At 42.0% G+C, this 25,366-nt stretch overlaps 1 protein-coding gene across 1 annotated transcript in view; it reads left to right on the top strand.

Moving 5' to 3' along the window:
• Positions 1–25,366, top strand: part of LOC111869059 (protein sneaky) — a 166,376-nt gene that overhangs the window by 101,865 nt on the left and 39,145 nt on the right. The window contains exons 2-3 of the mRNA XM_033753273.1: positions 21,689–21,811; positions 24,052–24,161. Of these exons, the coding sequence (XP_033609164.1) occupies positions 21,689–21,811; positions 24,052–24,161 (233 nt within the window). The remainder of the gene's footprint in view (positions 1–21,688; positions 21,812–24,051; positions 24,162–25,366) is intronic.

Here is a 25,366-nt window from a genome sequence, read left to right on the forward strand (position 1 = left end):
TACCAGGGGAAGGCAGCTCTGTACACTAAAGTAGCAACAAAACTCAAGACTGAAGTCATTCATATTGTCACGTGTATGGGTGACTAAAGACGGGGTTGATTGATAATTGGATTTATTAACAACCTGCAGACCGGAACTACAATTAATTATTACTCTAATGCTGCTTTACACAATTTACAATCATTCCACACTAATCTCTTCAGTTTATCTGCACTAGTTTCCACGGTTTTATAACACAAGAATCATAGCAGTCTCACTGAATTACCCACCCCAAATATTACACACAAATAAAGTTTCCCAGTCACATGTTAGGTCTTCACGGGCCAACTGCTAATTCTTCTTCAACTACGAACTTGCCGTAGCTATTGCCAACTGAGCACTGGCTTGCTTCTGCCGCTACTGCTACTCGTAACTCGTAATTGGTCTGAACGTCAAAGTCAAAGTCACATTGCGACTGACGGTAAGTCAGTCTGTCTGTCTTGGTGTCGAGCCCCTGCTCGCTTACTTATATAGCCGCGGAACGGACATGGACCTACATTAAACATATGTTATATCACATGATCGCGAACTAGCCAGTCTACTGTAGGGTCGGTTGGATCTACAGTAAGCACAGCTCCTTCTATTGCTACTTGTTGGACCATGTTTACACAGCTGTTGCCTGACAAAGCGTTGATCAAATCCGTTACAATATGAAAAGTAGATACATAGAAATACATTTTACAATAAATTGCGGATCAATCCATGCATATTCTGGCTTGTAGGCGCGTTGCTAGGCGGCGACTGCACAGCAGCTGTTGCTAGGCAGAGATCCGTAATCAGCAAGATGTGTTTTCTGCGTGGTCCTCTAAGTAACAATTGAACAGCAACAGAGGAACGGTGTTTTCTTTGCGATCTGTGCGAGAATTTTATAAGCAGGACAATTGGAGCAGGAGATGTTACATAAGGACTATGACCACAAGGGTTCCTTTGCAAAAGAAAACTCTCCTCGTGATCCTCAAAGGTCTTTGGCGCCAAGACGAACTGTTTGGTGGTAAATAGTCGGTTGCAAAGTCAGTATGGCCGGTCATGGTAGCCGAGCGGTCTAAGGCGTGCACTGTCTGCGCTCGCTCGGAAGCCGGGATCGTGGGTTCGAATTCCTCTCAGGGCATGGATGTTTGTGTGCGTTTTTCTGTGTTTGTCTACAGGTAGAGGCCTTGCGACGAGCTGATCACTCGCCCAAGGAGTCCTACCGTATGTGTAAGATCTAGTAAACCGAAGTGAAACAGAGAGTTTCATGGAGGTAGGCCTAGGCCCAAATTGGGGCTGTAGCGCCACAGGAAAAAAAAAAGTAAGTTCGACTTTGTCTTTGACAATGAGTTAGGTGTGGGACAGGCGTCAGCCGGTAAGAACGTGAGCCTGGAAGCAGAGGACACTCCTGCGATTCGTAATCAGGCAACGTCTGGTGAAGACACAGAAGACTGAGACAACCTAAGACTTCTCCAGTGAACTGCAGAATGTGTGAATTATCGATAGGGCTATAGTTACTTATAATTAAGATCTGTAAATGTGCAGTAAATCCACTTACCAATCCGAACTCGGTCTATTGTCACACTACATACATGTGACGATATTTAGATAATATCATCCTTGTTATTCCAGAAAAAACATAAAGCTAATACCTCAATAATTAAGAAATTATCCAAAGAAGACTCAGGCTATGCTGATTGCGGCCACAAAAGTTCAAGTGGAATTAATTCGAGTTTACTTCTAATATTATCAAGTGACGAACACAGCATTCGAATAAAAGAATATGTGAAGGCAAAGATGTGCCTGTGCTTAATATAACACCATGCTACGAAGACGTATGGAAGAGTGGAGGCACATCTCCATTCATTAACCTCGGCAATGGATGAAAATCAGTGGTCAGCCTCACGCTCCGGTCACTGTTCTCCAAGAAAAACGGTCTTCGAAGAGGAAGTTGAGTGGGTCTCAGGGCCAGTCTGAAAGGTCTGGAGAAGGAATATGTCTCTCAGCCCCGAAGACTGGAATCTGAGCCCGATGCCTCGGAAAACCTACTCGTGTCCCAGTCTCTGTACTTCATGAGGTAGCACAGACTCCATGTAAGAATATAATTTATTTTAAATATGTATATAAGTTGAATATATTTCTTCAGATGTGACTATTGTGAATATACCCAGCGCCATAGCTCAAGCGGTTAGTCGCTGGCTTCCCACCGCGGCGGCCCGGGTTCGACCCCGGGTCTGGTCAAGTGGGATTTGTGGTGGATAAAGTGGTGCTTGGGTAGGTTTTCTCCGGGTACTTCGGTTTCCTCTACCAATCTTCATTCCACCAATTGCTCCAGAATCACCCTCGCCTATCATCTGGGGCTGGTACAATAGGCCAGAAGTGACCGCAGTACAAGGGAATTAGTCCCACCCCGCTAGCAATAAAAAAAAATTGTGAATATATCTGTCTTGACCATCATCAGAGGTTTCATCAATATTAATTGGAAATTAAGTACATATTCGCAATACAGATCCATTTAAGGATCTTATATCTTAAAATTACAGACAAATATAAAACTTTTTATTTAATTAGAAGTTAATTACATCGATATTGACTACTAGTGGTGTGGAGTCTGGTCTTGGTGACTATTTCAATTTTTTACGGTTTTTATAGAGATGTGATTTCAGCCATGCGTATGTGTTCGTGTTGCTAGAATAGTACTAAAACAAACCCCGTGGCATGTAGTCCGCAAGCAAGCTATACCGACCGAGCGATCGCCTCTTGTCGGAGAAGTTAGTGCCAACTTCTGCGGACAGAGGGTGTCGCGTGGACAGCGCAACGGATCCCCACTGCCGTTAATCTCGGTTTTCTAGAATAGCCCCTCAATTATCCTCACGAGGCTGAGCGGACCCGTTCCAGTCCCACTACTCAGAAAATCTGGTAGCGCCGGGAATCGAATCCGGAACCTCTGGATCTGCTGCCAGGAATTCTGACCACTAGGCCACAGAGGCGGTCCTGGAAAATTAAAATGAGAAATTCGGTTACTTGTAATGCAAAACATCTACTGAGGTATTTGATTTGTTTCAGTACAAGCAACACAGCACGCATATAAACTATACCAGTAAAAACAAGAACACATCACCAAGAGGGATAGACGACAATATCCACTACCAAGGAAGCTAAAACACGACCCATATCGGTTCACGAACAAATTTCTTAACTTGAAAATAGGTTTTAACACACATTCATAACATAATTTTAACCTAAAGGAAGGCTGTTGTGGTGAAACAAATTGAATTTTATATACAGTGCACNTCGCCTCTTGTCGGAGAAGTTAGTGCCAACTTCTGCGGACAGAGGGTGTCGCGTGGACAGCGCAACGGATCCCCACTGCCGTTAATCTCGGTTTTCTAGAATAGCCCCTCAATTACCCTCACGAGGCTGAGCGGACCCGTTCCAGTCCCACTACTCAGAAAATCTGGTAGCGCCGGGAATCGAATCCGGAACCTCTGGATCTGCTGCCAGGAATTCTGACCACTAGGCCACAGAGGCGGTCCTGGAAAATTAAAATGAGAAATTCGGTTACTTGTAATGCAAAACATCTACTGAGGTATTTGATTTGTTTCAGTACAAGCAACACAGCACGCATATAAACTATACCAGTAAAAACAAGAACACATCACCAAGAGGGATAGACGACAATATCCACTACCAAGGAAGCTAAAACACGACCCATATTGGTTCACAAACAAATTTCTTAACTTGAAAATAGGTTTTCACACACATTCATAACATAATTTTAATGTAAAGGAAGGCTGCTGTGGTGAAACAAATTGAATTTTATATACAGTGCACTGGAAAATTACATTTTAAACTATCCTTTATGGAAGTGATTGCAACTACGTCACTTCGAAGTAATATACTTCAAAAATGTTCTTATCATAAAAGTTTACGTCAAACATCTATTTCGACAATGGAAAATTAACAACTACATATAGTGAGCATTATAAATGTTTTAAGTGTATACAGTCTTATAAAAACATTTACGTACTGGTGGGTTCCTGATCGTAGTGGTATACCTCCGCTGATGATTCATTAAGAATCGAAACATGTTAGGTAACTAAGTGCTGAAGTGGTGAAGGCATTTTACGTCATATTGGACTGAAATAAACTTAATTGTTAATCTACTGAGGTGTTGTTCCATTGTTTCAGGGGTGTGTTAAATGACAGATTTTTGCTCAAGGTGATAACATTTTGGAAAAAAAATCTCTTAACAGGTCCATACAGCTATTTTCTACGTAGCTATTTTGAAGACAGTCGTACAAGCTTTATACACCAACAAACGTCTTTCCTCGATAAATGGGAAGTATCCTTTACACGTCAGCCAGATATTAAAACATTCACAGAATAACAAAAGCATATGAAAACAAACGACTCTCATTTTTCATAACAGCAGATGTATTAAAATGCATTAAACGATTTGCTACATGTAAATACTCCGGAATTCGTTGCTATTTTANAGGATGATGATTTATTAAGAATCGAAACATGTTAGGTAACTAAGCGCTGAAGTGGTGAAGGCATTATACGTCACATTGGACTGAAATAAACTTAATTGTTAATCTACTGAGGTGTTGTTCCATTGTTTCAGGGGTGAGTTAAATGACAGATTTTTGCTCAAGGTGATAACATTTTGGAAAAAAAATCTCTTAACAGGTCCATACAGCTATTTTCTACGTAGCTATTTTGAAGACAGTCGTACAAGCTTTATACACCAACAAACGTCTTTCCTCGATAAATGGGAAGTATCCTTTACACGTCAGCCAGATATTAAAACATTCACAGAATAACAAAAGCATATGAAAACAAACGACTCTCATTTTTCATAACAGCAGATGTATTAAAATGCATTAAACGATTTGCTACATGTAAATACTCCGGAATTCGTTGCTATTTTAACTTTCCCACAAAGGCACACATCCTACATACGTGGTCTGTCCAAAAAGAAACCGAAGTTGTTAAATAGGGCGCAAACGAGCCAACATAGGTGACTCGCGACAGTGGCGCTGTGTAGCGGTGATCTTAAGCTTTAATCTGACACCTGCTCGATCACGCCACATCACTTAAGTCATCTAGTACATGCGGTAGAGTGAACGTGTCTCTTGTGTCTTTTGCGATTTTTGAAGATTGAAACATGAAGGACCTTGAAGAGGAACGTGTTTGCATGAAATTCTGTTTCAATTGGCAAAAGCTTTTGCAAAGACTTTTCAGATGTTGAAGCAAGCTTATGGAGAGGACTATTTAAGCCGTACACAATGTTACGAATGGTACCAACGTTTCAACTCGGGCAGAACGTCCACCGAAGACGATCCCAAAACTGGACGGCCTTCCACATCAACGGACGATGATCATGTTGAGAAAGTGCGTGCTGTAATTCGTGAAAATCACCGCCTAACTGTCCGTGAAGTTTCTGAAGAAGTAGGCATCAGTAAAAGTTCCTGCCACACAATTTTGTGCGAAAAACTAGAGATACATCGTGCTGTTACAAAATTTGCGCAACATCTTTTGACAGATGAGGAAAAAGCGAACCATGTCACGGTCAGTCAGGAGCTATTTGACCGTTCAAATGCTGACGAAAACTTCCTGAAAAATGTCGTAACAGGTGATGACACGTGGGTGTACGGGTAGGATATCGGAAAAAAAAACTCAATCGTCGCAGTGGGTGGAAAATCGTCACCGCGAACAAAAAAGCACATCAGAGTCGATCAAATGAGGTGTTGTTGATCTTCTTTTATGGGAAGGACGTCGTTCATCATGAGTTCGCTTCACGTGGTCAGAGAGTCAATGTACACTGATATATTGGGTTTTTGGACTTTATCCATCGTCCTGGTTTTTAAGATAATTAATTATCTTAAAAACCAGGACGATGGATAAAGTCCAAAAACCCAATATATCAGTGTGTTATACACCATCGTCAGAATCCTATAGTAACTACTAGTCAATGTACAGTTTTACTTGGAGGTCATGAAGCATTTGAGGAAGGCAGAGGGAAGAAAGGGGCCTGAGGGCTGGAGAAACAAGACCTGGATGCTGCACTACGACAACGCACCTGCTCACTCGTCGCTCTTTATCCGTGAATTTTTGGTGAAGCAACAGACGACTGTCGTCCCCCATTTGCCCTATTCTCCAGATATGGCCCCTGCAGAGTTTTTTTTGTTCCCAAAGTTGAAATCCACTCCGAAAGGTCGCCAATTTCAGACGATAGAAGAGCTAGAAGAAAATTCGCTACGGGACCTAAGCGCTATGCAACAAAACACGTTCCAGGATGCGTTCCAGAACTGAAAAAAAAAACGGTTGGAAGTAGTGTATAGACAGTGGAGGGGAATACTTTGAAAGAGACAAGTCTTATTAAGTTGTAAGCTAATCAATAAATGTTTTAAAAACAAAGTTCGGATTCCTCTTGGACAGCCCACGTACTTTAATATGTATGAGTAATGAAGTCAATAAATCCATACAATTTGAGAAGGTACAATGTTGGTATTACTGATGGAAGCAATGTACATAAGTAGGCAGTTGAGATTGGCGCTGGCGGCATAATATGCTCGTACATATCAAGTCTTATAAAGACCTGTTCACGGGTTAAAATATTGCAAGATAGATACACACACAGACACAGACAGCAAGGCGTTCTCATAAGCGTACGTTTATAGTTACATTGATAAAAATGGGTAATACCTCAATAAAAGTAGGATTTGAGGTCCTCACAGCCGTGGAAAATAACGCTCTATAGACAGTTTAAAGTCAACAGACGTTTCGGAAGAATATATCACTTCCATCTTCAGTCTAGAAAAATAAGAAAAGCAAGCCACCAGTGTGAAAGTAGTTAACTAACATAATTCTTCATAACCACCGCCGTAAGAACCTCAAATATTAATTAAGAGACTGTAATTATTGTTGGTGGATGGAACTAGTTCAATTCATCTCCAGTGACAGGCTTTGGCTTCAGTGGTTTGTAACCTCAGGTACTCCTAACAGGCAGACAGATCTTAGTTTCATCATTAAACCTCTGTTTATCAGGCGACAACTTCATATGTTAATTACTTATGCTACGTAATACCATGACGAGGTATGTTTCGCTCTCCCTTGTATATTCTCAACATTCCGTTCTTAAATCTTTTAACTCTTCTTCGAGACACTAATAAAACGACTAGACAATGCGTCCGCAGCTTTCAGAAAAATGAGACCGTCTTGTTACTGTTGAAAGCTTTCTTGTCGTAAAACGTGGAGTGATGTCGCTGCAACAAAAATGGAACTCAGTGAAGCAGCAGAGAAGATGCTGGAAGTTTCGAGGGAGACTGCCTGATGTCTGTTTTGCACAGAGTGTACATCTGAGAGTGAATGACAAAGAGACTGAAGAGTTACTATTTTCTGGGATATGACGCCATGCTTTCTGGTATAACTTTGTCGACGCTTCAGAGGAACATATTGCCACCACTTTCAGGATAAAATATTAAGCAAATCAAATGGCCATCAAAAAAATGAGGCAGTAACCAGAAAGGATTTCAACTGAACTACAGTGCTTTGGGGTACGCGGTAGCTTAGTTGGTTGAGGCACTATGCTAAAAGGCGGAAGGTCGTTAGTTCTATTCCCGATTTCATTGGATTTTTCAATTGACTTAATCCTTCCAGCCGCACTGTGGCCCTGGATTTGAGTACCAGGAATCTTCCTGGGGGTAAACGGCAACCGGCTGTGGCGTAAGGCTGACAACGTCAACGTCATCTATGAACCGACTGTCTAGAAAATGTGGGAGCCTCGACTTCTCGCAGCCCTATGGACCTACACGGTCTGTTACAGGGATTGCTTTATCTACAAGGCGTTACATCCTGGAAAACAGTACGCCATTAAGGGAAACTCGAATCTAATAGTAAACAGGTTAGGCATGCGGAATTATTAACATAAATTATACGCTGATGAGAAAAACTGCATCCATTTGGAGCGCTATGAGCGCGAAGGAGAGGCTTTCTTACGCCGTATCATTACGCTGGATGACACATGGGCTAAATCGTACGAGCCACAAATGAAACGCCAATCGAACGAAAGGCGTCTTTACGGGTCACCAGGAAAATCAAAAGTTCGTCAGAACCCCAGCAATGTGAAAGTTATGGTGATTCTCGTGTACGACGGTGATGGTGTTATCCTAACGCATACCGTTACCCGACAGCAGACCGTGAATGCGCAGTGTTACTGTTCATTTTTGGAACAAAGCCTGCGACCAGCTTTGAGAAAGAAGCGGCGACACTTTCTGCAGAACCCACCCATCATTTTGCAGGACAATGCTCGGCCGCATGCAGCGCAAGCTGTGGCTCATTTGTTGTGATCGATGGGGCTGGGAAGTGCTGTACCATCCACCATACTCCCCGGACTTAAGCCCTTGTGACTGATTCCTAAGATGAAGGAACCACGGCATTCGCTTCAGAACTGTTACAGATATTCTTCAGGCAGTAGACCGCTCCATTCGAACTATCAACACAACAAGCGCTGCTAAAGGTATCCTACGACTTTCACATCGCTGGCAACGGGTTGTACACAATGCTGGTGACTACACTGAAGGACAGTAAAACTTCGAAACATGCGTCTATTTTGTATCAGTTGTAAATAAATAGTTGCCACTATTAAAGTTCCAACCCTCGTATACAGGAAAATTACAACTAATAAAGATACGAAAATGTTGCCGATAGATCTGAACAAACTTGGGGAATGGGCGGCTGAAAACGCGATGATAATTAATCCAACTAAAAGTAAGGCAGTTTATTTCACGAGGGCCCGAGTCAGGGAACCACCAAATTATTCGTTAGGGGACACAGTAATTCCTGAAGTGAGCAGTTGTAAATATCTGGGAATAATTTTACGCAGCGATCTAAGTTGGGCTGATGAAGACAATTACACGGTAAAAAAAGACTGGAAGTCACTTCATTTTACAATGCGTATTCTAAAAAGGGCAGTAGCAACACTAACTGTGTGGCCTACACATCTTTAGTGCGTCCGATTCTGGAATACGGGGCGGTGTGCTGGTATCCTTACAGGGAGGGACAGATAAATGCGTTAGACCGGGTGCAAGAGAAAGTGGCTACATTTGCACACAGGAACCATGTGAACTGGGGAGCCTTGACATAGCGCAGGCAGATAGCTCGCATATGCGCTCTCTTCAAAGCATACACGGGAGAATGGGCTTGGAAGGCTATAGGTGATAGATTACAAAGGCCATGCTATCTGAGCAGGGGCGATCATGACGAGAAAATTAGGAGCAGAAAGCAAAGGACAGATATCGGAAAATACTCCTTTGTAAATAGGGCCATCCAGCTCTGAACCAGCTACCTTCAGATGCTTTAGGCACTCTCTCCTGCAAACCAAGTATGTAATTTTAGGAAAAGGGTTGGGAAAGTGATAAATAAGGCGAAGTGAAGGTGGGGTAGAAATCAGCAAAAAAAAGAAAATGCAGTGAAGTGAAGTGAAGTGAAGTGAAGAGAAGTGAAAAGTGTTGCGGATGGGAGGATTACGAAAGTGCAGTAAAGCGAAATGAAGGGAAAATTGAATACATGGCATTGCGCATTGATTGCTGTTAGTTTATTACATATTATGCTCGTTTTCTACTAATGTTTGTGGGCCTTTCTACTAATGTTTGTGGGCTTTTCTACTAATGTTTATGTGCTGTGTTTTGTTTGACCGTGTTTATGTGTTATTTATCTGTTGCCTTATTTTAATGTGTGTTATTTGTCTGTTTTCTTATTGTAGTACCAGGTGAAAACCCATTTGCAGTTAAATAATAATAATATTATTATTATTTCTGTGTATGTGGTCTTATTTTGTTGTTCTCTCCTGTTAACGTTAACTTTATTTTTCTTGGCCTTTTTATTAATCTATTGTCATTATGTAGACTCTCAAATTTTTTTATTTGTTTTTTAATTATTTTTATGAAATTCTATGTACCCATGCTAACCTTTTAATTGGCCTCTGTGCTGTTAAGTTTTACGTAATTAAACATGAATTGAATTGATTTAAATTAGGATGTTGAGCTGCCACACGAATAAATAAGAATTAATTGGGTTATTATTATTATTANAAGTTTGCACATAAATAAACACGAATTGAATTGAATTGAATTATTATTATTATTATTGTTATTATTATTATTATTATTATTATTATTATTAACACCTTCAGTCGTAAAGTAATACTGACCCTGTGAGTTCGGCAGTTGAAAGCCAGTTAATTTTTTTTAATTCGCATAGTGGGGGGTGGAGTCAAACTGGGTCCACTCGGCACGGCGGCCACTTATTGCTCTATTTTAGCCTGCCCCGGGGTGATTATGATGATGGAGAATTCGGTGGAATGAAGACTGGCAAGGAAACCGAAGTACTCGGAGAAAACCTGACCCAGCGCCACTTTGTCCACCACAATTTCCACTTGACAAGACCCGGGATCGAACCCGGGCCGCCGCGGTGGGAAGTCAGCGACTAACCGCTTGAGCTATGGTGCGGCCTGGAAGCCAGTTAGTTCAGCTCGGGAAATGCAGCCATCGACAACGTGAACCAATGACGAGACAAGTTGTGGGATCTATGGTGTTGTGAGCCGTTACCAGAAAACGACTTGTGAAGACGAGGCAGACTGAGAAGCGTGTACGTGCTGTAGTGAACTGTAGGTTGTATGAATTTGCGATAGTGCTATAGTTACTTGAAGTTACGTCCCGTAAGTGATCACTAAATCCAACACTAATCCAATTCCCATCTATACTCACTTATACGCGTGACACTATACTATTTTCTTTCCTTGCTTTCTCCCGTATTCATTTAGTCCTATATTTTATCGAATGATATACCGAAACCAACTTTCGACGTCATCCCCCACGAATGACAAGCAATAACAGACAATCGCAGACCGACTCCTTTATGCAGTAACAAAACTTCACATATTCGCATCAGAGTATTATCAGCACTCACAGATCATACATTGAGATAAAAACAAACTCCGTGGCCTGTAGTCCGCAAGCGAACTATAACGACCGAGCGGCCGCCGCTTGCAGGAGAAGTTAGTGCCAACTTTAGCGGATAGAGCGCAACGGCCGTTAATCTCGGTTTTCTAGACCGGATCCTACACTGAGATATTGAAATAGAACTGTTCGCGTGTTCCTGGCTTATTATACGTATAATCTACTGTAACGAAACACGTTAAGCTGAACAATTCGTTGCTTCGGTGTCAGTAAATATGCTAGCAAAATCCTCGGGCTTACACAATTTTCATATAAAAATAAATTATTTAAATTTCCAGAACAGGAATAGATGACATTAAATAATTTATGTTTTATCGCTACTGACTTGTTTGTCTTCCGCAAGATGAACAGTAGGCTTATGAGGGCACATTATTCTCTGTGTGACTGCTTTTATGGTACAATTTACACAGAGTCCTCCTTACGAACAAGGTATTCCAAGAAGTAATTGAGTAGGAAATGAATTTAGTACAACTTCCTTCGTTTTGGCGAAGGGCCCCAGTGCCCAATGGCCCAAACGGCTCTTTTGGTCAGCGTTAGTTGCCGACAGGTCAGAGGGGAGAGAAACACAACAGGAAGAAACCAATGTGAAGCAAGTTGCAACAGTCCTGAAATGGAGGCGAAATACTCCTCCAGAATAACGATTGACTTTCAGTAATATACACGGCACTATATTCCAGTACATCTCTGCTGTGGAAACCTCAAACCCTGCATGGAATACAGCACTTTAGAATGTGACGTATAAGAGTCACAAGCTAGAGGAATTTGAGATAGACGGTGAATAAAAACAAGAAGTCCTAGGCAGAACTATTCTCCTACTTTCCTTTGATACGACCCACACTACATAGGAAACGACGCGTCCAACAATCCTAACCGAGCCGTTGCCTAGCAACGATAGGGCGTTACAGACAGGGCCAAAGACTGCCCTTTGATATAACATGGAGAGCATAAGAATCTACGCGGCCAGTAATTGTTCTAATGGTTGTTGAGAAACAGGTGAACGGAGCCTAAGTAGAACGCATGGCTCAGTAACTATGTTATCCCCCACTACGTCACTGTCGGAAGTGCTGCCACGTCACCGCGGGGTAGGGGCCGCCCACCGAGCGTTGCGTACTGATGGAAGGAGTGGGGGGTACGTGACGTCACTCGCGAGAGGCAGAGTTCACGTGACCCCCCTTCCCGTCGCGCTATCCACGTCACAATATGTACATACACATATGTGTATTCAGGCACACACACTCATGGAAGAAATTTATGCAGCACGTCGTTAACATGGGCTCAGATGCCGTGATTCACATGCCAAGATTCGTAAAGACTGGTACTAGCATTCAAAACTTTATAAGGGGAATACACATACAGCAAGGTGATATCATAAGCCTCCTTTTATTTTTTCAGAATAAGAGAAGCACGAGTAGGCCAAAAAGCTATTTTGTCGAAAACAAAGAAAAATCTGAATAGCTCAAAAGAAGCAGAATACAGTATTCTAATTTACCACTGATTTCCTCAAGACAAAAGAGCTGCAGCCAGTGTAGGTGTAATGATATACAAGAAGACAGAGAACAGAAACTACAGTTACAATGATATAAATGGGAGCACTGTCACGATAAGACTACGGATAAACAGAACTACATATGCATCAGAAGTAAGGGGGCCGAAGATATGCACGAATTGACAGAAAAATTATAACATTATTACAAACAAGTAGTTCTGTCAGGGTCAGAGTCAGAGTTACATTGCGACTGACGGTCAGTCAGTCAGTCAGTAAGTCTTGGTGTCGAGCCTCATTTGGGGCTCATGACCATATATTAATTATTATCGTTTGACAGTTACGGTCTTGTTTCTGTGGGGCGCCTTCTCTGACGAGAGGACGGGTCTGTCTTTTGTATATGCTGCTGGCTCTTGCCAGCGCAGTCTTTCTCGGGTCCGAGTTCCTTGGGACTCGCGACCATATTTTACTGTCTCAGAATTGAGACTTGAGAGAGAGAGAGAAAGAGACAGAGAGAGAGAAAGAGAGAGGCACACACACACACACTTACGGATCATCTTCAGAGGGAACATCAATACTTATTCGGAAACCACCATCACAATAAGTGTTCTGATTGCTAAATTACATACACACATAATGCCTGGAATACACAATGTACACAATATTCAACTTTTCACAATCACAGCAGCCTTCCTGTTATTACAACTTTTAAAGTGTTTAAAAAATTTAGCTTACCTGGACTTCAATATATTTAATAGACACGGACAAATAGAAATAGAAATATACAGAAAACCCACAACGACAGACATAACAATAAATAATAAATAATGCCACCCTAAAGAACAAAAATTGCCAGCATATAGAAATTGGATATACAGACTTCTTACACTACCCCTTGATGAAAATGCTAAAAACAAAGAATTAAATACTATTATTAGTATAACACTAAATAATGGCTATAGAAAGGAAGACATCACACATCTACGTATATATAACAAACTTAAGCGCAAGATGGGTAATAATAAAGACGAAAAAGAACAAAATGGGTCACTTCTACTTATACAGGAAATTACATACGAAAAATCACAAAACTATTAAAAAACACTAACATAAAGATGGCCTTTAAAACAGCCAACACAATAGGTAAACTAATAAATGAAAAACGAGAAATAAACCCCTACGAAAAAGTGGGATATAGGAAATAACATGCCAAAGTTGCCAAAAAGTATACCTCGGCCAAACTGCTAGAAATCTAACAAGATACAAAGAACACATAAGAAACATAAGACTAAATAATGACGAATCAACTCTCTTCACTCTCTCCTCACTCAAGTAGTTCTGGGATGAACTAATCACCTACATTTGACACCACGCGGACCACACAGAAAATTATGCGTCCATCAATTCTTCTATTGCTGTGTGCGTATTGTTGCCGCAGTAAGGTTTTTATAGATACCTAGCCTAGCAACAATAGGGGACCTCACAGTAAGATGCTTCCAGCAATTCTTCTATTGTTGCCGCGGTAATGTTTTTTATAAATACCTTGCCTAACAACGATAGGAGTCCTCATAGAAAGATACTTCCAACAATTCTTCTATTGTTATGTGCGTATTGTTGCCGCAGTAAAGTTTTTATAGATACCTTACCTAGCAACGATAGAGGACCTCACTGAAATATGCTTCCAACAATTCTTCTATTGTTGCTTGTGTATTCGTTGCCCCGGGGGCATGTTTACAAAGACGTTGCCTAGCAGCATACAGACACATAAACAGCAAGGTGATTTATTTTTTAAAATTGTGGAAATTAAGCTAAAAATGAATACATTTAACCGAATATGCAACACAATAAGAATACAATAACAAGACAAGGAAATATATACAGATAACGTTATAATGCTGTGGCGGTACCTATACTTGCATATGGACCCGAAATATAAATTGTAACAAAAAAGTTCTCGGAAGAACTGAAGATTGGTTCAGGCATTTAAAAGCCTGGGGGGTGGGGGGTGGAAAGCGGTTCCAGACATGCGGACAGCATGGTGGTGTTGTAAGCCCGTCTAGCCTACTTTCCTAAAATATGCATATTTCATAATAGGGTATGACAGAAATTAAAGAAGGCTTATGAAATCACCATGCTGACTGAAAATTGTGAAATTAAATTTCTGAAGAGTGTAGCAGGCTGCACAAGGAAGGGCCAAACAAGACATACTAAAATTAAGGAAGGACTGAAGATTTAAAATCCAAATAGTAAAATTCTGAAATCCATATCACAGTTGAAATGTCATGTTTTACGAATGGTAGACGGACAATATTCAAAGGCAATTTTAACAGACAACCGAAAAGGACGAAACACAGGACGCCCACAGCAAGACGGAGGGACCAGCATGCTCTTCAGTTACAATTATGCATATGCTACAAGCCGGAAGGCCATGGATTCGAAACCCGATAAGGTCAGTCGATTTTTAAATTGACCTAATCCTTCCAGCCACCATATGACCCTGGGGTCGACTCAGCCTCCAACATAAATGAGTATCAGGAATCTTAGGCCGCGCCATAGCTCAAGCTGTTAGTCGCTGGCTTCCCATCGCGGCGGCCCGGGTTCGATCCCGGGTCTGGTCAAGTGGGATTTGTGGTGGACAAAGTGGCGATGGGGCAGGTTTTCTCCGAGTACTTCGGTTACCCCTGCCAATCTTCATTCCACCAATTGCTCCACAATCACCCTCACCTATCACCTGAGTTTGGTACAATAGGCCAGAAGTGGCCGCAGTACAAGGGCCTTATTCCCACCCCACTGGCAAAAAATAATCAGGAATCTTTCTGGGAGTAAAGGGCGACCGGCGTGTAAGATTGGCAACCTCACCGCCATCTGTGAGTCGATTGTCTAGAAAATATGGGAGCCGCCATGTCTCACAACCCTACGGACCTTCACGGCCCGTTATGGCGATAGCTTTGTACTTTTGCATGTTTAGACCGCATGCAGTCATCACCAGGTGGAAATACAAACGGATTATTGGTGAAATATTACATAGACTGACTCTTTGTTAAAATATTGTGACACGATATCTGAAAGGCTATTGCTAGGTAACGAATCTGTCAACACGTTACCTGGACAACGTCTTCGCACGTAACAATAGAGGAACTACTGATAACTGTATCCGAATACCAAATTCTGTGGTCCAGTCTGCGGTTAGCAGCTAGCCATTGTAAATGAAAGCAAAAAAGTTTTCATTGTTAGAAGCCGCTACCAATCAACAAGTAAGTAAAGACATATTAGATTGGGAAGTCTTAATGTGTACTTTAGTTATCTATAAGAATGTGCAGAACAGTTAAAATATAACTATTTGTAGTTACGCATATTAACTGTTCAATAAATTTAATATTCAATCCATATCCCATGCCTGATCACTAATATACGACAATATAATACTATATAAAAGTGTAAAGTAGATAAAATAAGAAAGTAATCTGTAAAGTGAAAATACAAGGTCTATAAAATATTTGTAAAGCATTTTTGGGGGGATTCATTTGGAGGACTTTGCAACACACCTCTATTTACTCTTCAACACAGTCACCATGGATCGCAATGCACTTGGTGAGCCTGGGAACGAGTTTCTTTATATCAGCTTCGTAGAGATCTCCTGCCTGCGCTCTTATACTTGGAGGATAGTTCTCGACACTTTTGGACATTGTTGATGAAGTTCATCGATAGTTAAACGTCTGTCAGCACGAATGTTTTCATTTCTTGGATGATTTCATCAGTGACAACGGATGGCCTTCAACTCCTTATTTCATTATGAACATCGCTTCTTCCCGTTTCAAATTCACGACACCATTTTGCCACGTTTTGCCTATTCATATCAACTTCGCCATAAACATGAACAAGTTGGCGATGAATTTCAGCAGCAGTTTCTCCTTTCGCGCGAAGAAATCAAATTACTGCACGAACCTCACATTTGGCAAGATTTTGAATCAACACGGTCATTTTAAACACATTTTGTGAGCATAACGTTGCCGTGGCTGTGGCCGGTGAACTCAGCCCTGTCATACGGCAGCACTGCCATTTCTGGGGGGGGGGACCTCGCATTTTAACTAGGCTTGTATCTTTACTTCCCGGATATATTTCGTAATTTGGATTGGTCGAATGCGAGCCAGTAATTACATGAAGCCTGGTGCAATACAAAGTTGTGTTATATTCCAGCTCATGTTCTGTGAGCGATTTCAGTGTTCGCAGAATCGAGTTAAAATCATGTAATTTTTGTGACTGGGTTCCGGCGTTTGTTAAAATTTCTATATTTAGATCATCTTTCAAGATTTTTCGTTGAAACAAAATGAAATGGAAACCAGCAAGAAGCAGATAACTGATTGCTACCTGCTTCATGCTGATTTCTTGCTTGTCTTATTACTGAACCCTGAAGATTTAGGTGACATGTTACTCTGAAACGTTGTTTGACTTCAAAAGCATACGCGACGTTATATCGCAGAGGATAGGATTTTTCATAACCACTGCCCTGAAAACCTCAAACCTTACAAACTCGAAGACAGCCAAACTGCTGACACACAAATGGAGTCCGTACACTCCAAAACGTCAAAATTGTCACCAGCTCACAGATGTACATCTCAGAAGTAACAATAATAAGGCATACATCAAGCGGAATCGATTCGTGTGTCCTCAAATAAGTGTTTATTTTAGTAATAACACACGGTTACTACACTAATCGCCCGTCCACATTAAAGCACAGACTCACTGGTTAGTAACTTTACCGAGATTAAGGAAAATGTTAACTACTTTATGCTGTTCATTTAAATCCCTGTCCATCTAGCATTGTTGCGTACGTCGCAATGTCAGATTTAAAAGGTATTGTTGATGTTCGGAAGTCTCAGTATAGTACGGTGGGACAGATGCGCATGGAAAGACTGGAGCTTTCTCGGACTACGAACAGAGGCTCTGATTGGTTGATTTCAAACTATAGCAAAGCCCAAACTGAGAAGAAAGCAGTCTTCTGGGAGTTGGCACCGTGTACATGTGGTGTTAACCGACGTTTCGGAGGAACGTATCGCCTCCATCTTCAGGGTAGAAGAAAAAATATAAGAAATCCGCAAGCGAAGAGACCGTGAGAACCGGTAAAAGCAGTTTGCAGTCTTCGCTTGCGGATTTCTTATATTTTTTCTTCTACCCTGAAGATGGAGGCGATACGTTCCTCCGAAACGTCGGTTAACACCACATATACACGGTGCCAAATCCCAGAAGACTGCTTTCTTCATAGTCACCGCCGTGAAAGCCTCAAATCTTACAAAGCCCAAACTGTTGTATTGGTGAGTGCACGTTGATGAGTGGTAAAACAAATAAATTCAGGCTAAATGGAAAATTAAAATACTATAAACCTGGGATATAAGTCAGTGCAGTCCGTTAAAAGTCAACAGAAGTTTCGGAGGAACATTTCGTCCCCATCTTCAAGGTCGAATAATTATTTGAGTGCTTGAACCGGTTGTCATGAAACTTGGCGTTTTATCCACAAATCCCTCGAATCTGTAACACCGAAACTGTAGCATCTCAAATTGTTGAAGTAATATCCTTAACGTTATTTGAATGCTTAAACATGTATTGTCACATGAGGCAGTTTCAATGACACATCTCACAAACACCTCTCTTCCGTAATATCAAGGTAGCGACGGCTCAAGTTCTCGCTGTGAAGCCATAAACTTGATCTTGTTTAAACGTTCATTTCATTGGTGTGTAACCCGTAACGGATTGCTTTTTTATATACTGTAAAAATTAAACCACCATTATCGTATTCTGATAGTTTAATTTATATTGTTACGCGTAGTACCGTTGCTAAGAAACGGTAACGAGAATGAATATGCGATGATTGGTAACGGCCTGCAAACACGTCGATACGCGGGCTATAGCTAGGCAACCGTCCATAACAACAGTATAGGGATTGCTGGAGGCGGTGTTTTTTGTTGGGTCCGCCACGAGGCTATGTGACGAGGACCCCAGGCCGGCTAAGGGCAGTTCATTTGAGTTCAATGAAGTGGCTGGTTTGTTAGTGTGTTTAAGCAAGGAGTGTTATCAAACGGGCAACGGCGTGACCACGGAAGCTAAAAATCTCCATTTTGTTAATATTCGTTACCAGGAAACGCTTAGTGAAAACACTGCAGAGGAAAAGCCACTGTAGATAGCTGTTACCAAGCAACGACTAGTGAAAGCAGACTGAAAAGACTTAGGGTGACATGATTTCGTAATGTGGAAATCAGCAATAATACGTGTTATAGTTATTTGTAGTTACGTCCTGTAAGCTGTCAATAAATCTATTCACCAATCCAAATCCCGCCTAAGTCACACATACACGTGACAATGTTGTTGTTATATTGACTTATGCGTACATAAAAAAACGCTTCACTTGTAAAAAAAAAAGGAAAGGCTATTCCTGTAATATTCCATGGAGGCCCACAGGGTTGTGAGACGTCGAGGCTCCCACATTTTCTAGACAGTCGGCTCAAAGATGGAGGTGTGGTCGTCAGCCTTATGTGCGGACCGCCTTTACCCCACGAAGATTTCTTGTACTCATTTCTGTTAGAGGCTGAGTCGACCCCAGGGCCATAGTGCGGTTGGAAGGATTATGTGAATTGAAAATTTCAATGACCTCACTGGGAATCGAACCCGCGACCTTCCAGCTTGTAGCATAGTGGAGTTTAACAGGACACTGAGCTATTTTCTAAAACTTAGCACATGTACGTGGCCACTGTTAGATATGATTTCGCAATTTCAAACGTCCATTTCTCTTTTCTTTGCAGGCGCAATTGCTCACCGTTACTCAGCTGTGGTGCTAAGTTCTCTACATACAAAGTACTAACAGCAGTAGCGAGTTTTTCAAAGCACGTGCAATATTAAGTTTTTGTATGCATAAGAATTTAAGATTCATACACATTCCTGGCAGTAGTGTAGTTGGTTGAGGCACTATGCTACAAGCCGGAAGGTCGCGGGTTAGGGTCCAGATGAGGTGGATTTTTTCAATTTACCTAATCCTTCCAGCGGCACTATGGCCCTGGAGTCGACTCAGCCTCCAACAGAAATGAGTACCAGGAATCTTCCTGGGGGGTATAAACGGCCTACGCGTAAGGCTAATAAACTCACCACCATCAGTGAGCCGACTGTCTAGAGAAAATGTGAGAGCCTCGAAGTGTCACAACCCTATGAGCCTTCACGGCCTGTTACAGGGATAGCTTTACCTTTATCTGTAGACACAATATCAGCTTATTTTTGTTAAAATGACCATTAGCTTCTCATGATAGATTCTGCTCCCTGGAGTTGTTAGGAGACCGAAAATTAGAATATAAAATAGCATGCACTTTCATACGAAATGCCATGAAAGTTCACAGTTAGTTCAAGGGATATTAAATCTTTTTGACATACAGATATGATGTCATAAACTTAACTTTCTTTATAAACTAAATAAGGTAGGATAAAGACGATAATTATTAAACGACGATCATGCAAGACATCCTTACTTACACACGCTTCATGCAAACGGGGTGTCTACCGGGTACGAGGGATGTGAATACTTTTCTTTTCGCATATTTCAAAATGTATTAGGAATTTTCACACATTTCCTTCGAAGCGGGGCATAAGGAAAAGGAATTCTGTGACAGACCTAGAAAGTCTGATGTGAATATGAAATGCGATAACAAACAAAGCGTGCCTTCATGAGAACATGACGTGACTTGTGAAGTCACGTTATGAGTAATTCTGTTCGTGTTTAGAATTGCCTCGCAGGATCTGGATATCTGGCAGTATCCAGAAGAATCACTTGTTTTGCAGATCCAGGGTAGCCAACCTCAGGGCAGCTGCCCAGTTGTGGTGCCAAACATTACTAGCGCCACTGGACGTGATTCTGGAATCTTTTCCAAGTAGAAGTTTTCTAAAAGATTTTCCCCATCAGAATTCTTTATGTACACCATGATTCTTCCACGTTCAATCCACCATACTCAAATATTTCACTCGTCTAACAATAGAGGGAGATTTGTTTTCCTCTTTGTGTACTATCGTAAACAGCGCGTTTACTTCATTGTTCTGGAGTCCAGTTACTTTTCTGAAAGATTTCTTCCCAGAAACTATTTAAGTTACACTAAGTAAGATACTGTGCTTCAGGTATTGAAATTGGAAGTTGCATTATTATAATTCTACTGATACGTACATAATTTTTTTTATTTGTGGTTCTGATAGATGTTATCATGGTCTGCCGCAGTGTGGTTCGGTAGAAACACCTAAACCCCTAGCATGGTAATTAGGAGATAGCACTCTCCATTTGCCTGCGTGGAGGCAGGTTCCAATACCTCCATCGTAGCCCTGCGAGTCACAGGAGGCGACGAAAATGGAGCCCAGTGTCTGATATAACTGGACTACCTTGTTCCTAGAGGGATATAAATACGGGGACCTGGCCCTCCAGGTTGGGGGGAGTCTCGACTCTGAGAGAGTAAAATGTGGTCATGAGTCCTGCGGGCTCGGAACCGAGAATGACTGCACTGACGAAGGCCAGAAGGAATTGTAAATGAGAGCTCAGTCCTCTCGTGAGAGAGAATGTTATGTAAGGACTATAATTTCAAGGATTCAGTTGAAATAATCTCTGGTCGTGGGTCTCAAGGAGCTTGGCGGCAAGACGAACTGATTGGCGGTAAACCGCCAGTCGTAAAGTAACTCTGGCTCTGATCAGGGCTGTATATAAAGCTTGTGCCTCTTTAGAAACAATTCATAATTTCCTCTAACGTTACTGAAGCTAGACGGAGGGCAGTCTTTACGTCAAATCTCCGTCGATAATAATCCAACACACTTTAGTTTTCCCCCACAACCACACAACAAATCTTGAAAGAAAATTTCCATCAACGTAACATGTATGTCAATTAGAGGAAATAAGACATGTTCACAAAATATTAATGTGTAAACCTGTTGGAGGACCCAAGAAGATAAGAAAGAAAATACTAAAGGAGAAGAATAGATTATGTGGGTGGTATCTGACTTGGACTCTTCCTGGATGGAGTCCAATCACAACTGAGCCCTTCAATTTGTGCTTTACGTTAAGATTTTTAAAATTATATTTCTGCGGAAATTTCGAAGCCATTCGGAAATTTCGCGAGGTCTTGATATCACTGCTGACGCTCTAATATTTCTATTTCAGTGATTAAGAAATTTATGAAATGTTTACGTCGTCTTCTGTACTGCGTTGTCTACTCAGATGAAAATGAATATAGAGTACTTAAGGCTGTGGCTGGATTCTTCTACGGTGTTTTGCTAGCAATTGGTAAGTGAAACACGCAACATTGTTCTTGCTTTCCCAGTAGCCGGCTGACATGGAGCACTGGAAACACAGGAATGCATAACGTGTAGAGATGGAACAGATGCGAGAGTTTGTGGCAGTTTGCCTGGGCTTAGATAGTCACGTTTGTTAACTAGCACTTTGAAGTGTGAATGCATCTGTCCCATAGAGGTTAATGGTATCTGAGTGCCTGGGCACGAAGAGTTATATAGGTCAGTTTCTATATAAATAAAAAAACTCCGTGGCCTCGGTTAGTCGCTGGTTTCCCACCGCGGCCGCATGGGTTCGATCCCGGGTCTAATCAAATGGGATTTTTGATGGACAGCGCTGGAACGGGTTTTCTCCGAGTACATCGGTTTCCCTTGCCAATTTCCCTTCCACCAAATTTTCCATCATCATAATCGCCCAGGGCAGGTTACAATAGGCGAATCAGTGGCCGCCGTGCCGAATGGACCCAGTTGGACTCCACCCCCCATTAAGCGAACTCCGTGGCCTGTAGTCCTCAAGCGAGCTATACTAACCGAGCAACCGCCGCTTGTCGGCGAAGTTAGTGCCAACTTTTATAGAGGATGTCACGTGTTCAGCGCAACGGATCCCCACGGCCGTTGTTGTGCCCTGAAGGCCGACTCCCGGTAACATGTTAAAAGAGTAGTTATTTTTTTTTTATTTTAGGGGAAAATGTTGGCTAGAATAGAATTAGTTTTGGGAAATACTTGTAAGACGTACGAAAGAGGATGTAAGAAGAATTAAGAAACTTCATAGAATTTCTACCTATGGAGTTAGACGGACACTGGCCTGTGACGCGGAGATATCCTGTCAGCATAATGACATTGAAGGTATATCGAACTGCTAACTCTACAGAATCTACACTTGAGTGATGGGGGAACGTTTTGGAGGTAAAAAGGCTTAGCCAAATGGACTAGCCGTAAGGGAGCGTGTCCACCCCTAAGGATCCCAGCCAACGAGAGCTAGCCACCTTGGAATAAGACGTCATTGGAGGCGGGCTTGCACCCTCCGGGAAAGTAATGAGTTAGCGAGAATAAAGGTATATAACCCAGAGAGCAAATTATTAACGAAATTATTCAAACAGTAAATTTGGGCAGTTGTCGCCGGAGGCTATGCTGGAAGAAGCACCGACTAGGTGCCAGGCCACGCCATCCATCTGCAGTCTCAACGCAAAGTAAGTGGAACTACTCTTATCGCCATGCTATATAATTGTGATATTCTTAAAGTGTAACTCCTCCAATGGGACATGAGTTAGGAACGTTACGAAAAGTGTACAGGGCGTAAGAGTGACTCAACGGAGTGATACAGAGGTAGACATGTGCAATGTAGAGACTGCAGAGGGGGTGTCTAGCTGCAGGGATGGTAAAGATATATATATATACACACACAGTAGAATAGGAGTAAGAGGAGACTAGCGACCCACAACTGGGTGAAAGGAAGTCTAAGATGAGGTCCAAGAATCGTCTAAGAAGGTGCAATGTGTAATCCGACACCAGTCGGCTCTTTAATTGTGATATTACTAAAATGTATATAGTTGTGTACTGATTGTTTATACTAATGTAGGGTAGCATAGGGTGAGGGTGTGGGTTTGTGTTGTTGTGATTTCCTCCCTTACCACATTTCGCACCTGCGCCCTCCTGACAAGCCCCGTGAACTGTGTGCCCCTAGCCAATGAAGCAAGGATCGAGGAAGTAATCTAGACGTTTTCTTAGCCCTCCGCCCAGTGACTTCAGTACAGCCGTTAATCTCGGATTTCTATACCGGAGCCGCTATTTCCTTGAAATAGCTCCTCAATTATCCTCACGAGGCTGAGTGGACCCCTTTCCTGACTCACTACTTCTCAGAAAATCTGGTAGCGCCAGGAATCTAACCCTGTGTCTCTGGATTTGTAGCCAGGAACTCTTGACCACTAGACCACAGAGGCGGTCTTTTCTTTATAAATAAGCTAAGGGAAATATTTCTAGTATAAACTCAGCATGGAAAGGGCTAACGACTTGACTCCCAACATGAACAACAGAGTAATACATTTACTTTCCATTTTCAGTTAATTTTATTTGGATTGGATATATTATTTAGTGACTGAAATGATTTCTCTCTCTGATTCTGAGCTTCTCGAAAATATATCGCGGCTGTATTGCCGAAAGGTGTCAAGAAAGGGAGCATCGCCAATAGGGCGTGTTGTTGAGATGTTTCGTGACACAGATTCACTTCTGTTACAGGTCTCTATGCAGTGATTCTGACAGACCTTGGTTTCACGCCACAGATCTGCCTCGCTGTCGGGGCAGCCATCTGCCTCGTCCTAGGTCTGGGAAACGCATTATCAATCCAAGTGAGTATAACTGAACTCTGCGCTTTGGGTGGGTGAAATAAAACACACCCAGTCGCTTAAGATCCATTTGCAGAAGATCATATGATAAAAGTGTACACGTCGCTTTCAACTTTCTGGAACAATAGCTAAATGCCGAGATTAGAAGAAACAATTTCCTCTATTTTTGCCAAGAAATTTAGAGGACTCGCAGAAACTGTCTGCTCGCACGCCATCCTGAGCTATGCTGAAAAAATTACTACGAAGCCATAGTTTAAGGAACTACTTCTGCTTGAAACCGGGGTGAATATTGTTGTCATTACTGTGATGGATTAATCCGTTGCTGGGCAACGGCTCGGAAATCGCGTTCCCGCTGCAACTAATAGCAACGAACGAGTCGTTGCTAGGTAGTAAGTCGCTAAACAAACATATTTCCGTGACAACAGAAGAACAATTAACTCTTCGACATGGTGACCTATATTCTGTCCGCCTGGAAGGTATAAAAGATTCGTAGTTCATTCCTAGGAATGAATGACGCCCAGACGAACTGATTGGCTGTAAACCGCCAGTCGTAAAGTAACTCTGACTAGGAATTGGGTCGAATACCTCCATCGTGACCCTGCGAGTCGTAGGAGGCGACGAAAAGGGAAGTCTGAGACAGTAAAATATGGTCGCAAGTCCCAAGGGACTCAGACGCGAGGAAGACTGCACTGGCCAGGACATAGCAGCAGCATACAGAAGGCAGACCCGCCCTCTCGTTAGAGAGGGCGCCCCACAAAAACAAGACCGTAAATGCCAAAGAGTAATAAATATCTGCTCATGAGCTCCAGATGGAGCAGGCAGACGTCGTTCAAGGCAATTCAGTGTGTGAGCAGGGATTCGTCTTTCGTCATTTGTCACAGTGGGAGAGCAGACGCTCGTGGTCCAGGGAGGAATGGAGCGATTCGTAGAAAGTCATTGATTGTGAGCTGTTATAGTTGACTGTAATTGCAAAGAAGTACTAATAAATCTAATCATCGAATCCAGGACTCATTGTTATTAGTCACGCAAACCCCGATACTTAACATTTCCATCATTGTCACTTATTGTCATATATTTAGGTGGTGTGACAGCGGCCTCCATAGTCTAGGGGTAACGTTCCCACCTCATGACTCAAGGTACGCGGGTCCAAGCCCGGCGGAGGTCGTGGAATTTTTAAGGGCGGAAAAATTCAGGGAACAAGTCCTCCG

This window comes from Cryptotermes secundus, unplaced genomic scaffold (genome assembly GCF_002891405.2).
Source record: "Cryptotermes secundus unplaced genomic scaffold, Csec_1.0 scaffold378, whole genome shotgun sequence".
NCBI lineage: Eukaryota > Metazoa > Arthropoda > Insecta > Blattodea > Kalotermitidae > Cryptotermes > Cryptotermes secundus.